General features: G+C 47.7%; 1 protein-coding gene across 1 annotated transcript in view; it reads left to right on the top strand.

Annotated features, from left to right (window-relative positions):
• Positions 1-307: 307 nt before the first annotated feature.
• The window catches only part of FRMPD3 (FERM and PDZ domain containing 3), a 60,486-nt gene continuing 44,583 nt past the window's right edge, over positions 308-16,210 (top strand). The window contains exons 1-3 of the mRNA XM_052663752.1: positions 308-578; positions 4,483-4,585; positions 7,048-7,093. Coding sequence (XP_052519712.1) covers positions 308-578; positions 4,483-4,585; positions 7,048-7,093 — 420 coding nt within the window. The remainder of the gene's footprint in view (positions 579-4,482; positions 4,586-7,047; positions 7,094-16,210) is intronic.

The raw sequence follows: 16,210 nt of genomic DNA on the forward strand, positions 1-16,210 counted from the left end.
CCTTCCCCACGGCCTTGCCTGTTTTGCAGTCCCTTCCCTCAAGGTTTTGGTTTCTCTCAGGGAGTTAATAGCCAATTCCATGGGTGACACTGGTTAACCTTCCAACAACACATTTGCTTTTAGGCTCCTTCTGAGTCCCAGTATCTTAAGGAAAGGACAGACTCTAACGTCAGGCTCCATGGCACCCATGTCCTCTGTTGGCCCTGGCCCTATAGACAAGTGGCTTCTCCTTTCTAGACTCTTCTTTCTCCAATGTGAAATACGCATCGGTCATCCCTTCTGCTGGTGCCAGAGGATGTAGGAAGCAATGTGCATGAACTCCCAGGCGCCATGGCCAGCACCCTTGTCAGCATCCCTCGCAGCTGCTCTCAGGCTTAGCTGCCTTTGCGTCTTCTTTTGCTCCCATCTTCCCCTCCCCCGCAGCCATGTGATGCAGAAAGAGAACACAAATGATATGGAATGTGAGCAGCTGCCGGCAGAGACGCTGCGACAAGTGGCCATTCACCGGGACCCTATCTATGGCTTTGGCTTCGTGGCTGGCAGTGAGAGGCCTGTGGTGGTGCGATCTGTGAGGCCAGGTAGGTGTCACCCAGAGTGTCCCCCTGGCCCTGGCTCCCACCCCCCCAAACACCCACACAGCGTCCCAGAGAAAAGAGCACCCAAGTATACTGTGTTGCCAAGGAATTCATGAAGAGAAGACTTGCCAGCCGATAACTGTGTGAGGGAGCTGGTTTTTAAAGATTTATCCACACGCAACACTGAGGCTGCGGTTGATAATTTAGTAGGGTCTGGGTCTTAACAAAACTTCCCTTTGCATAGCACCTTCACAGAAGAGCCATACTGCCTTGACTGAGACATACTGATCTGATTCAGTTCAACAAGTATGTATTGACTGCCTACTCTAAGCAAGGTTATAGGGATATACAAGACAGAGTTCCTGACCCCAGGAATCTAATCATCAGGCTGTGGAGACTAGTACATGCTCACCAAATAGGTCATCCAGTGAAGGCTGGAGTCAGGATATAGACCATAGGTGGCAGAGAAGGGGAGAGGAAGTGAAATCTCTGAAGCCACAGTGGCAACACAACACCTTCCACTGATGAAGCCCCCTAGACTGTACAAATTTACATCATCTTGTTCAGTGCTTGCAGCTGTGTCCACAAGATAAGTGATACCATTCCCATTTTACAGATGAGAAAACTGAGGCAGAGAAGAAGAGAAATGGCATTTCCAGGGTCACTCCACTAAGAAGTAGAAGAGCTAGGATTTGCACCTGTGCCTGTGTGATGCCACTGAGGGGGGTGGGGTGGGAAGCAGGGCTTGAATGGGACCATGCCGGGTGGACCAAGCATGAGCCCACCAGAACTGTGAAAGCCTGTCATTATGAATGAAATGGGAAAGGGCCTGAGCACTGTTTTGTTCCAAATCTTGCTAGGCATTGACAAGAAAAGACAGACGGAAAGGAGCTCTATTCCTGAATTGCTGGGCCTGAGGCTTTAGATGTTTACAACAGTTTCTTGCTCAGTCAAGAGGAGCAGCCGGAGTACAAACTGGTCTAGCAGAAATTTGATGAATTTTGCAATCCTCCAAGGAAAAGAAAAAGATTTTTGTAAGCTTGCTCTTCAACTGGAGGGCATAAAGTAAAAAACAATTCAGTACAGGAGTTTGTGGCTGACCTAAGGCTCCTGAGGTAGTCATGCAGTTTGGCAAAAGGTTTTTGAGTCTCTGATCCAAAATCAAATTTATCCTGGGGAAGAGGGACCAGATAAAACTTAGTAACAGATCACCAGGAGACCCTGGTTTAACTTTAGAGGAGGCAGAATTCACAGGGTTGCTGCAGGTGGTCTGAAATAAAAGAAGGGGTTGGAGGAGTGGAGAGAAGAAAAGCTACAAGGGAGACCACAGGAGGCCATGGGGCCAGCAGGCTGCTTGCAGACGTGCTTCCAACCCAGGTGCCCCTCCATCCAGTGCGAGGCCACAAGAAAAGATAAGATGCATCCTATAGAGGAACAGGAGAAGGCAATGGCACCCCACTCCAGTATTCTTGCCTGGAAATCCCATGGACGGAGGAGCCTGGTGGGCTGCAGTCCATGGGGTCGCGAAGAGTCGGACACGACTGAGCAACTTCACTTCCACTTTTCACTTTCATGCATTGGAGAAGGAAATGGCAACCCCCTCCAGTGTTCTTGCCTGGAGAATCCCAGGGACGGGGGAGTCTGGTGGGCTGCCGTCTCTGGGGTCACACAGAGTTGGACACGACTGAAGCAACTTAGCAGCAGCAGCAGCATAAAGGAACAGTTAAGGCTGAACAAGCCAACAAACCATTCCATGAAAATAGTAAGTAGACTGAGCTTACCACTGCCGTCAGAAAGCCAAGTTCTATGAGGACCTCTTCCATTGAAAGGAAGGATGGAGGGATGAATGGATGTACAGGAGAAAGGAAAGAAGGGAGGGAGGGAATAGGTAGAGTGGCCTGTACCTAAAAGACTGGCATATTTGGTAGAAGTAGATAGGAGGAATGCCTTTCCTGGTGGCTCAGTGGTAAAGAATCTACCTGGCTCAGTGGGTAAAGAACCCGCCTGCAATGCAGGAAACACAGGAGGCATGGGTTCAGTCGCTGATTGGGGAATATCCCCTGGAGGAGGAAATGGCAACCCACTCCAGTATTCTTGCCTGAACAATCCCACGGACAGAGGAGCCCAGCAGGCTGCAATCCAAAGGTCACAGGGAGTTGAGCACAACTGAGTAAATAAGCACAGTACAGCCAATGCAGGAGATGCAGGTTTGATCCTGGGTGGGGAAGATCCTCTGGAGAAGGAAATGGCTACCCACTCCAGTATTCTTGCCTAGAGAATCCCATGCACAGAGGAGCCTAGCGGGCTACAGTCCATGGGGTCGCACAGAGTGGGACATGACTGAAGTGACTAAACAACAATGAATAGGAGGAATGAAATGAGTGGAAGGAACTGTCCCTTGGAAGACGTAATAAGTACCACTTATTAAATTCTTACTAACAGCAATCAACTGTTTTAAATGCTCTACATCCATCATCCCATTTATCCTCCCAACATTCTTCTGCTGTTATTTTTCCATTTCTTAGATGAGGAAAGAGAGATTCAGAGAGATGAAATGTCTCCTCCGAGGTCTCACAGCCATTGAGTTGTAGATTTGAGTTGAGCGTCCCAGCCTGACTTGCTGCAAAGAAACAGGCTTCCTGTTTCTGACATCCCTGTGCAGTCAGAAGAGTGGGTTGAGGGTCTTTGCAGTTGGAGTGGGGAATCCTGCTCGCTGAGCATACAGGCCTCACCCTCAGCGCACAGGCCCCGCTCTCCAGAGCCATAGCGTGATGCTCAACTGACATGGTGACCTGGATGTTGTTCATGTTTGTCGTATTTACACAGCACGCTTTTTTGCAGAGAGAGGAATAGTTGGGATCTGACTCTTTCAAGTGGACCCCAACAAGCATCCAGCCTGGGTTGAGAGTGAGACATGTCCTTAGACATGTCCTATTTGGGGTTTGAGTTAAGCTGAGTTCTACTTGTCATTCTCCTTAAATATCTAAAATCCTTTTCTCCAAGGAGATCTTTGCTAAGCACCAGAGGCATCACAGCCCAGGGCGCCCCTCCAACCCACCCTTTACCACCATCAGGAAGGTAGGGCCCTCAGGCAGGTCTGCTTTCTAAACCTCAACAGTAGACGTGAGAAGGAGAGAAAGCAAATTTCCAACTGCCAGTGATTTAGGGTCTGTGCCTCGTTCCTCTCATTTCTCAGACAGCAGCACATCTCTTAGGTGAAAGAAAATAAATGCCTTTTAGGCTCCTCTGGTGGCTCAGATGGTAAAGAGTTTGCCTGCAATCCAGGAGACCTGGGTTTGATCCCTGGTTTGAGAAGAGCCTTTGGAGAAGGGAATGGCTACCCACTCCAGTATTCTTGCCTGGAGAATTCCATGGACTGAGGAGCCTGGTGGACAGGCTACTGGAGTTGCAGAGTCGGACACTAACACTTTCACTTTAGGTCCTGTAGTTCATCCCCCTGTCTCCAGGGAAGTGAATGCCTACATCCTTCCAGACCAGTGAGTATGAATTATGTTCAAGTAAGAAGATTCCTCACCCCCTCCTGTCACCTGTAACCCCTCCAGTAGTCTGGAAGCCATGCCTTGTGCCCAAGCAGATCCCTCCTGATGAAACTGAAGTTTGTGCTCCTCACTAGGTCCCAGCCGGGAATCACTGGTGAACCTTGCTTGAGCACCAGGCCTTTGCTACCACACCACTCCCAGCCTAAGCAGGGCCATTCCATTCTCTTTCTCCAGCCCTCTGCCCTCCACTTGCTACAGGCAACAGTGGCCCAGGGCTCGAAGAGTAGCCCTGTCAGTGGCACCACTTGGCCCGCATCTCCTGCAGGCCACAGTGCCTGCAGCCGCTCCCTTGGGCGCTGGCGACTCCCTCCTACCCAGGCCTCACGCCTCTCTCCTCTCCTCCACAGGAGGCCCCTCTGAGGACAAGCTCCTGGCTGGTGACCAGATTGTGGCTATTAATGAGGAGGACGTGAGTGAAGCCCCCAGGGAGAGGTTCATAGAACTCATCAGGTAATAGGAGCCTCTTGGGCCTTGCGAGAGCTGAGCACGGCTATCCCCATCCCGCCAGCAGTGTAACTATGGCTGCTGCAGCCCTCCCTGGCTGAGAGAGGGGTCTTCCCAGGGAGAGCAACCCGAGCCAGGGCTCCTGGGTACCCAGAACTTCCGGGGCCTGAGGGCCCTCACACACTCTGGCTTAGCCTCATTCATTGCACACACACACACACACACCACTCTACGCCCCCTTGCATAGACACTTTGATAAGGAGTGAGACAATAGAAGTGAGAGAAAGGAATTAGATTCTTTCAGCTCTAAATTCTAGGGGATAACCTCAGTTTGGGGGACCTCAGCTATCTATCCTCACACGCTTGCTCTCTTTCTCTCTCCGCCTGGCGTAGTCTGCTCCATCTCTGCCTCCATCTCCTTCAACCCTTCTCCATTTGGAGTGTTTCCATTCCACTTATCTTTTTTGTTCTCCCAAAGCCCACCTGCCTCCAGGGTCCCTCCCTCCCCTGCAAAGGCAGAGGAGTGATGCCCCCTTGCTACTCCTGGAAGGGTTTGCACTGCCCCTTCCTAAAGTCCAGAGCAGGTCTTCCTCCACAGGCTCCCCTTCCAGCCCAATATCCTGGTATGTGTCTGGTCCCTAATGACCCTTAGTTTGGCTCTTCTCCAAGTTCAGTTTGTCCATTGCATTCCCCCACTCTCCACCCTTCATGGTCCACCACCACGTCACCATGGGGTGAATTGTTTCAACCCCATCAGGGCATGTTCGGGGGTTCTTTCAGGCTGACCCCTTAGAAGTCTTTGCTTTGCTTCTTGTGGATATCTTTGTACCCCGTACCAAGGTAGCCCAATTTTGTGAGACTGCTCAGAGCACCTTCTGGGTCAAGTCAGAGCTCACACATTTGATAATCTCTGGGACTGGCAGATCATTCATTCATTCAGTGAATATTTATTATATTGAGTGTCTCCTGTGCATCAGTTGTTGTTCTAGGCACTGAATATACAGCAGTGAATAAGACAGACAAAAATCCTTGCCCATTGGAGTTTACATTCTAGTGGAAGAAGACACATCATAAGCAGTAAACATGATAAATAAGTATTGCACAGTATATTAGAAGTTGATGAATGTTTTTGATAAATAGAAAGGGGGTCAGGATAAAGATCAGGAATGCTGGGAACAGGGGTACAGAGTGCAACTTTAAATAGCATGGCCAGTGTCGGCCTCAGTGAGGAGGTGACATTTGAAGAAAGACTTGAAGGAAATGAGGATATCAGAGAAGGCAAGAAGAACCCAGTGTAGAGGCCCTAAGGCAGGAGTGTGTGTGATGTCTTTGGGGAATATGAGAGAAGCCCACATGGAGTGGGGTAAGGAAGGGGGGAGTTGTAGCTACTGCAAGGACTTTAGCTTTGTTCTACATGATATGGGGAGGTGTGGCAGGGGCTGGAACAGAGGAGTCACATAATTCAATCTATACTAGTTCCCTGCCCTGGCCAAGAGACAGGACTTTCCAGGTGTTTTCCTTGGAACATGGCTCCTTCCTTACTCCAGGAGCTTCCCAGACCCAGGAGCTGACAACATCCCTGGACTCTGCCTCATTGAATATGGTACCAGTCCAAGTCCTCGAGCAGGGGCCCTGGGCTTTTCTTGAATACCCAGAATCAAGGGTGTCTTGACTCTGCTTCCTGAACACCTTCGTTCCCAGAAACATTTGAAAAAAGACCAGCAAAGAGAGGGGAAGCTCCTTCAAGGCGAACTCTTTCCATTTCTTTTAGTTCTTGTAAAGGATGATGTACTATCGGGAAAGAATTTTCATACCTCACAGCTTGTTGGATCATTGGCATAATTCTTGTCTGAAGAGTTTCAAATTCTTCATCCTTTTGGATGTTTGCTATCTGGAGAGTCTTGTCTTCCATCTGTTGCTCTCTGGCTCTCTCTCTTTTTTTTTTTTTGGTCCTTCAATTAAAACAAATCTGCTGAGTATGAGTCATGATGACCAAATGACCTCCTTTGGGTTTTTCCTTTGAGTTTCTCCTCTTACTTAAATACCAAATTGCCAATAATCACAGTACATGGTTCCCAGGACTCTGATTGTGCTCCCTTTGAGTTCCTTAATTCAGGTCTTTGGTTTTCCTTGCAAACTTTTTTGCCTATAGATAAAATTGCTCCTAGGGTTTGAGGATTTCTATAGAGAGAATGTGAGAAGGAATATAAAAAGAAGACCTGAAAAATGACAACCCCAGAGGTAATGATAATACCATTTTCAGAAGCCTGTGTGAACCTCTATGGATGGTGGATGTCAGCTGCCACAAATGATGGGAGGCGAGGCAGCCATGCAGATATTTAGATTGCCCTCCGTCCTAATCCATATACCTGAATGCAGCCCAGGGGAGAATTCTGGTGTGCCTTCTTGTGCTAGATGAATACCCAGTGCATGATACACGACTCTCCTGTTCCCTCTTCTCTCTGTAGGAGCGCTAAGGAATTCATCGTTCTTACAGTTCGGCACACTCATCAGGTGAGTGAGCCTCTTTGCCATCCACCCTTCCTCCTGATTGAGACAAGAGCATCCCCACATTGGCAAGTGACAGTGACGGGAGAGGGACATGGGAGAGACTAGGACCAGCATTGTTGTGAGCCAACGATTTAGGAGTGAACCGAAAATCGTGCCTTCTGCACATCTTGTCTGTGCTCACAGCCCAGGCTTGAGGATTTTGAAGGGCTCCATAGTGCTGTGTGCTGCGCTGCCCTGTGTGCTCTGCTTTCCCCACTTAAGCTACTCCACCACTGCCCCCGCTCCACACATATTTTCTGCCTCTTTTTTGCTGTGTCCCATCAAAATTTACCTGTCCAGTGTCCAATTCCATTAATCCTTGAAGACTGTGGGTGCTAATCTTATTCATTCATTTATACAGGTATATACTAAATGGCCTACGGTATATTAGACACAGCCCTGTATGTGGAGGATTTACTATAAAGTTGCTGGGGAGATACAGTTAGACAAATAGGTTCATCTTTGTCTAGGTTCAGTTACTAACTGCCTACGTGACCTTGGGGGAGTCAGTTCCCTTTTCTGAACCTGTTTCCTCATCTGTGAATTGAGGGATTTAGACTAGATCAGTGTTCCCCTTGCTTGCCTGATCATAATAGTCACCAGGACTATTTATTAAAAATAGAAGTCCCTAGGCCCTTCTCAAAAGTTGGAATCAAGAGGCACTGTGTCTGTTACTAGATCACATCCTCGTAGTAATCTTTGTGGGATCTTAGTTCTCTGACCAGAGATCAAACCTGTACCCTCCACAGTGAAAGCATGGAGTCCTAACCACTGGACCACCAGGGAATCCCTGACTTTTTTTTACTTTTTAGTTTGATATCATTGTAGATTCACAGGAAGTTGCAAAGCTAGTACAGTGACATCCCTGGGTATCCTTTACCCTGTTTCTCCCAGTGATTACATGTTACATACCTAACAGTACTATATCAGAACTGGAACATTGACGTTGGTACAATGATGTGAATGCTTCAGTGTTACTTGGTCACATTTGTGGGTTCATGTATCAACACAGTCAAGATACTGGAGAGTTCTATTACTGAAAGGATGCCTCATGTTGCCCTTTTATGGGGCACCTACTCCCCACCCTCAATCCATGTCAACCACTAATCTGTTCTCCATTCCTGTAATTTCATCATTTCAAGAATATTATATAAATGGAATCATAAAGTATGTAACCTTTGGGGATTGGATTTTTTCACTCTGCACAATGCCCTCGAAATTCATCCAAGCCATTGCTTGTATTAATAGTTTGCTCCTTTTTTATTGCTGAGTAGTATTCCATGGTATGGATGTACTACTGTTTAGTCATCCACCCATTGAAGAACATCTTGGTTCCTTCCAGGCTTTGGCTAGCGTGATATTAAAGCTGCTATAAACATTCATGTACAGGGTTTTTTGTGAGCATAAGTTTTCGTTTCTCTAGGACAAATGCCCAAAAGTGTGATTGTCCAGCCATATACTAAGTGTATGTTTAGTTTATTAAGAAACTGCCAGACTGCTTTCCATGAGAGTAGACTGTGGTTCACTGCTGTATCACTAGCACCTGGAACAGTATCTGACAGAATAGATGCTCAGTATTTGTTGGAATAAAGGAAACCTAAATCAAACTCAAGTGTCCAAACTTAGGTGCAGAATAAAGAGCCTAACATTCCCCCATCTCTGTCCCAGCTCTCATCCCAGTGCCCCCAACACCTCTTTGTCATGGCCAGGGTGCTCTCCTCCTCTTCCTTGTACATTTCTTAGTTCTCACCACCCTGTAGACTTCTATCCTTATTGTAATCCACATCTCTTGTAACACATGGCTCCTTCCTTGAATACCTGCCTTAAGACTCATGTCTTCCAAACATCTTTGCCTGACTAACCTCAATGAAAGTTTCTAGTTCATTAATTTGTTTATCAAACATTTACTAAATGCCCACTATTCTAGGCAGTCTTCCAGGCTGGGAATATAGCAGCACACAGGACAAACAGGGTTCCTACCCTTGGAGAGCTTACATTCTAGTTCTTGGCCTTGTGCCCTCTCAACCCTGCTGCTCCTGCTAAGTTGCTTCAGTCATGTCTGACTCTTTGCGACCCTGTGGATTATAGCCCACCAGGCTCTTCTGTCCATGAGGATTCTCTAGGCAAGAATACTGGAGTTGCCATTGCCTTCTGCAGGGGATCTTCCTGACCCAGGGATCGAACCAGGGTCTCCTGCATTCCAGGCAGATTCTTTACCACTGAGCCACCAGAGAAGCTCCTCTAAACCCTAGAAACATAGAAATGTATGAGAGCACATATACACAGAAGTGATAGCCAAACAGTTAGCAACCTATACAGGAAGGGCCTTCCAGTGAGAATGTAAGCCAGCCACAGGCGGTGGAGCAGAGTCTTGCAGGCCACCTAACTGTGCCAAGTGTTAACCCTTTGTTGGTTGATCTTTTATAAAGAGGTTCCAGGGGAGAGATCAGGTGGCACCCAAAAAGCTTAGGGCACAGACTACTTATCAGTCAGTGAGCAAAAATCCCTCAATGGTTTACAACAGGTATGGCCATCCCAGCATGTCCTGACCAAATGTTAGCCTTGCAAACATGTATAGTCAGTCCTCATTATTCACAGATTCCATATTTGCAAATTTGCCCACTTCCTAAAATTTATTTGTAACTCCAAAATCCAGACTTACAGCGCTTTCCTGGTTGTTTGCTGACATATGCGGAGCATGAAACATTTGAGTCTCCCAATGTACCTGTTCCCAGCTGAGGTCAGGCAGAATGATGCTCTGTCTTGTTTTAGTTGTCATGCAGAGTCGCCCTGAGGATGGAGATGGTAGGGGGCAGTGCAGTGTAGTCCAGGAAACTCCAGCTCGGAGACAGTGGGATGGGGTTTGAATGCCAGCTCTGATACCTCTTAGCGGGGCGGCATCAGGCAAGTCACTTAACACTTCAGAACCTCATTTTCCCCTGGTGAAATAAAATCGAATCTACCAGGATGAATTGTTTTTAGAATTTAAGATTATAATCTATGTGAGACACACACACAATCCCCCTAGGAACAGTTGTTCAGTATTCATTAGTTCAGTGTTAACACAACTGTGAATAACAAAATCAAGTGAGAGAATCTTCTCTCTTACACTGAAGTGAAAGCTCCTTGAAGACCGCACCCCACCCCCAGCAGACGTTACTGTTGTAGCTCCTACATCACATAACAAGGTAGCACTTGATATCTCATGGGTGCATGAAGACTGCTTCTTCTTATCAAACTCTCATGTGCAGGCTTGACAGTCTCTCAGAAGACAGTCTCCTCCTGATAGGTTCACGTTGTGGCTCAATAATCTGTACTTTTAATAAGAGCCACAAGTAAATAATTCTGATGCTCAGTAGAATCTGGGAAACATTAAACCAGACTGTCTTTAAGGGTCCTGCCACTTGGACATTGTGTGGTTGGCAATAGTCTAATACAGTGGTTCTCTACCCTGGCTATACATTAGAACTTTCTGAGAACTCTTAAACATATTGATCCTTGGGCTCTAGCCCTGACCAATTGAATTACAAGCTATGGGGATGGAGCCCAGGTATTGATCTTTTGAATGATTCTGATATGTAGCCAAGGTGCACGGTCTAATGTGTAGTCTTTTTCAGATGGCATTTTCTTTTTAAGAGAGTGACTCTTACCGTAGCAGACCATTGGGGAGTATTTTGAGCAGCCATAGGGATCCTTTCCCAGGGATCCTCAAACAATATTGCATAGGTAGCCACTTATTAAGTCTATATATATTTAAGAATGTTCTTTAATCTTTGAATGATCAACTATTCCCCATGATTGACTGAATTTGCATTCATTTCAGTACCCTTAGACTTTGCCACGTCATTTGTCCTCAATAAATATTTTAAAATAAAGTACTGACTGGTGACCTAGAACAGTGCTGGCAAAGCAAGCAGACAGTCCCTTCAAATGAAACTAGTTTTCTGGTTCTGAAAACAGCCTGTACCCAGAGAGTCTCAGTCCCCTCTGCTTGAAGCCACCCATCCAGAAAAAAAGCCAAAATCATGGGAACTACTGCAGAAGAACTGGTTTTCCACAGAGCTTCTTGAGTATAGGGCCTGACAGACAGTAGGTACTCAAGTCCTATTTGCTGGATTGATGAATTAATTCAATACTAGCCCCCGCAATCAACTGTCTTCTCTTCTGTGCCTCCTCTGTGCTTGGTGCTGGGGGAGACACAGTAATGCAAAATGTCACCTCTTCTTTTACAACCTAGTTGGAGGGATGAGTGATGGCTATGTGGATTCACAAAAGAGGACTACAGGAAATCCAGGGAGGGGAATGGCAAGGTTGGGAAAGGATTCAGGACTAAGGTAGAATTTGAGCTGGGTTTTGGAGATGGCATTTATTGAGCAAGAGGGACACCAGGGGGCCCTGAAGGGTGGGGATGGTGAAGAGACAGCATGACATAGGCACAGAAACAGGAAGAAGCTGTGGGCAGAATAACTGACTAGGTGATTGATAGGGAGTGAGGGTTATGTGTGATTTTGGGGGGCCTTGAAATCCAGGGAGAGGACATGTTCCCCTGCAGGCAGTCCTGAATGCAGGAAGGAAGGACCCCCAGGTCCCTTATCAGTGGGCCCCTAGGATCAGGATGGCCCTCCATAGTCCCAGGCTCCCACAATGATTGCTACGGGAATTGCTTATAAGTAGGTTCCGGTGTCAGAGAAAATGAGGCAGCAGAAAGGGAAACCAGGAGGCTGTTAAAGCTTCCGGAACCTGAGCTCCTTGTTCTTCAAATCCTTTCACAATTATCAAAGTGGGGCCCTATCGTACACTTAAAACATTCGGCCGTATACCTGTCTTCAGCCAAGATATGTGAACACAACCCTGAAATCTGTACTAATAGAGCCACCAAATTAAAAAATGGTCAAAGAATCACCAGCTGCTGAATTCAGCCCCGAAGGAGAAGGCAGACTCTCTCCTGTGTTGCTTATTTGACCAAGCTGCTGGCTTCATATTTACTTCAAGGGGCTTGCAATGGCCCTGGAGGTGCTTAGAAATTCTAGTCCCGTGTTTCAAGCCAAAATTCACTTTTGCCAGAAAGGGTGCCTGTTGCAAAATGAGACTTCCAGCTGCTTAGAGGAAAAATGGGGTCAGTCAAGAGCTTAGATGTCCCAGCTTTAAGGTACTCAATTAATCTGTGCTTCGTGGATTAGGACATTTTCAGCAATTCCTGGGCCCTGCCCTCTCAGAGTCTGACCTTTGAAGTCTGCAATGGGCTGAGAAGTCTGTTTGTTTTGTTTTTGGCCATGCCTCTCGGCTTGTGGGTTCTTAGTCCCTGGCCAGGGACTGAACCTGTGCCCTGGCAATGACAGTGCAGAGCCCTAACTACTGGACTTCAGGGAATGCCCAAAGAAATCTGTGTTTTAATGAGCATTTCCTGGTGATTTTTAGCATCAGGTAAGGTTTAGAAACAGTGAGTGAGAGTATGCTAATAAGTTAGTGCAGGAGTCTGTGAACTTCTGTAAAGGACCATAAAGTAAATACTCTAGGCTTTGTGCTTCCCCAGGGGTTCAGCAGTAAAAAATTTGCCTGCAATGCAGGAGACATGTCAGGAGCCGTGGGTTCAATTCCTGGGTCAGGAAGATCCCCTGGAAAAGGAAATGCCAAGCCACTGCAGTATTCTTACCTGGGAAATCCTATGGATAGAGGAGCCTGGCAGACTGCAGTCCATGGGATCACAAAAGAGTCAGACACAAATTAAGTGACTTAGCACACATGCGTGCAGACCATATGTGGTAGTACAGAAGTAGCCATAGGCAATGCAGAAATGAAGAGAATGGCTGTGTTCTAATAAAGCTTTATTTACCAAAAACAAGTGGTAGACAGGAGCTGGCCCACACAGGCCCATAATCTGCTGGCCTCTGAAGTGTGTTCGTTACTCCTTCCAGGTAGTACATTTGAATTTGGGCCAGGGCCTTCCCAATTCTTAATACTTTAGTTCAGATGGGCCACTCTAGTATCAAAAACTTCAGGCCCCAGAGTTGCACTTTGAAGATGCTTTGGGACAGGGCAACCTTTGAGAGTCACTCATGTCACACTGCAAGGCAGGCGTCATCTGTGTCCAAGCACAAGGCTAGACATGACTCCATGACATATAGCAGAGACCAGCTGGCGATGAGTGAGTCACTGTCAGTGATCGAGGCTGAAGACTGAGAATAGGATGGAGTCTTAGAAACCAACAGGCAGGGGTCAGTGAGTAATGAGGCAGAAGCAAGCTGAAAATGGCCGTACAACACACGCTGGAAATGGCTAAAATCCTTGAAAATACTGCCAATCCCACTTGCTGCTTTTGCTCCTATAAATATCTGAGTTTCTTTGTTGTTGTATCTCTAGGACAGGATCTAATCATGGACTTTTGGTAGAGATAGCAAAGAGGCTGTCCCCTCTGCCTATACGGTACCAGTTAGGGTTCTTTATTTGCACAAATCCATTCACTGGGACCAAGATAGAACCAGACCATTGAACGAGAGACCAGGAATGGATTTCCAGCTTCAGTCCACTGCAGGGGATTATATAGCTAATCCAAGACTCAGAAAATCTAGGTTCTGGGTTTTGCTCCACTACTCAATTATTTTGACACTTTGAATCAACCATAGCCTCTTCCCTGGGCTCCATTTCCTATGTAAAAATGAAGGGCGGACTACATGGCCCATTCAGGTCTCTAGAGATGCCTCAGTCCACACTGTACATGAGGATAGTCGAGGACAACAGATGATCACAGGGAAAAGACAGGGTGACTGTCGGGTGGAACAAAGAGTTCCTCTACCCTGTGTCTGGCACCTCCAGTGGAAATGGGACTACTGTGGAGACGAGTCAAACAGAGCTGCCTGAACAGAACTACAGATCTTTCTGCCTCGCCCCTTCCCTTGTTCCTGCCATAGCCCATGCCCCCCCCCCGCCCCCCCGCCCCCAGGATCTGAGCACCAAGCTATGTAACACAAAGGCATTCCTGGACTCCTGTGAACAATCGATACTATCATCACTTCCTGCAACCATCTCCAGCCCTGGATTTCCTTGTGCTATATTGTCTGCTGAACAAATTGTCCCTGTGCCTCGGGATGAGAAGTCTCAGATTGCTTTAGTGCAGTGGTTCCCAACCTTAGCTGTATGTTGAAATCATTCGAAGCTTAATACCTGGGTCCTATCCTCAGGAATTTGATGTCATTGATCGGGGGCGGGGACTGGGTACTGGTGCTTTGTAAAGCTCCTCCCTCCGGTGTTTCTGCCCTCTAGCCAGGACGGAGACCCACTGCCTGAGGTTCGGCTGGACTCGGGTTGAACAGGTGGCTTTCTGCAATCTGCCCTCCGTGGGGAATGAGATTGTTGGCTCCGGAAGAGAACACAGCTGGGACCAGGGCCCAAGAGCTGATGAGGACGTTTGTTTCTGGTGTGTCTTTATCTTAGGGCCCTGCCCTCCTGTGGCTGATCTGGTAAATGAATCTCAACGACAGCATTAATGGCAGAAAATTGCTTAATGTATTGCCTTCCCAGCTGGCAGGGACCCTTCAGGGCTGGGAACACAAAGAAATGCTTGATTATAGGGCTCACAGGCTGCGTGGCAAGGCTGGTAGTGGTGGTGGTTTGAAAGAGCCCCAAACCTGATTTCCTCCTTTCTTACTGGAGAGGTCCTGTTCAGAGAGGCAGCCGGGGGCTGCGTCAGGTAGGGCCTTGTGCGTGTGTGCATGCTAAGTCATTTCAGTCGTGTCCGACTCCAGGGGATCTTCCCAACCCAGGGATCGAACCTGCGTCTCTTACGTCTCCTGCATTGATAGGCAGATTCTTTACCACTAGTGCTGCCTGGGAAGTCCGGGCCTTGTAAGCCAAGGCAAAAACTTTGGATTTTGTTCCACTGGAAGGTTTTGAACAGACAGGGTCTGACTTGCATTTAAAAAGGACGCCTCTGTCTGCTGTGTGGAAAATAGTACCAGAGACTGGCGGCCGGAGGAGGGAGACTAGTTTGGAGTCTCCTGCACGAATACAGTTAAAACATGATGGAGGCTTGTGCCAGGATGGTAAGAATGGTGCTATGATGACAAGTGAGTGAATTCTGGCTAGATTCTGAAGATAGCACCAAGAAGTTATGTTGATGGATCAGTTGTGGGAGGTGAGAAAAAGAAAGGAGTCAACTGGAAGACTGGAGATGCCATCTACTGAGATGAGGAAAAGGACTTCCCTGGTGGCTCAGATGGTAAAGAATCTGCCTGAAATGTGGGAGACCTGGGTTCAATCCCTGGGTCAGGGAAATCCCCTGGAGAAGGGCATGGCAACCCACTCGAATACTCCTGCCTGGAGAATTCCATGGACAGAGAGCCTGGCAGGCTACAGTCCATGGGGTCACACAGAGTCAGACATGACTGAGCGAAACCGTTCAAAGCCTTCCACTGGAGCAAGAGCCAACGTTTTTGCCATGGCTTACAAGGCCCTGGGCTTCCCAGGTGGCACCAGAGGTAAAGTATCTGCCTGCCAATGCAGGAGACATAAGAGACGCAGGTTCGATCCCTGGGTTGGGAAGATCCCCTGGAAGAGGGCATGATAACCCATGCCAATATTCTTGCCTGAGAAGCCCATGGACAGAAGAGCCTGGCAGGCTACAGTCCATAAGGTCACACAGAGTCGAACATGACCAGAATGACTTAGCATGCACGCATGGACGCACAAGGCCCTGCCTGACGCAGCCCCCAGCTCCCCACTCACTCAGCTGTGGCCACACTTGGCTTCCTGACTGTTCCTCATGCACCCCAGTCCTCCTCCCACCTCAGACACTGTCTTGTTCTTTCTGTTTGGAAGGCTCTTTCTCCAGATATCCTCATGGTTGTCTCTCCCTCACTTCCTTCAGACCTCTGCTTAAATGTCACCTCCTGAAAGAGGTCTTCCCCGCCTGTCTTGTCTAAAATAACACCCCCACCACTCTCACCCTCATGACTTCAATCTCTGCTGTGGTCCCTCAGTCTGCTCAATTTGTTCTCATAGCCCTTATTTGCCTCCTAAGAGATGTTTCTCTATTTCTTGTCTGTCTGTCTGTCCCTGCTAGGATAGGCACTCCTTGAGGCCAGA

The sequence above is a fragment of the Budorcas taxicolor genome, chromosome X (genome assembly GCF_023091745.1).
Source record: "Budorcas taxicolor isolate Tak-1 chromosome X, Takin1.1, whole genome shotgun sequence".
Taxonomy (NCBI): domain Eukaryota; kingdom Metazoa; phylum Chordata; class Mammalia; order Artiodactyla; family Bovidae; genus Budorcas; species Budorcas taxicolor.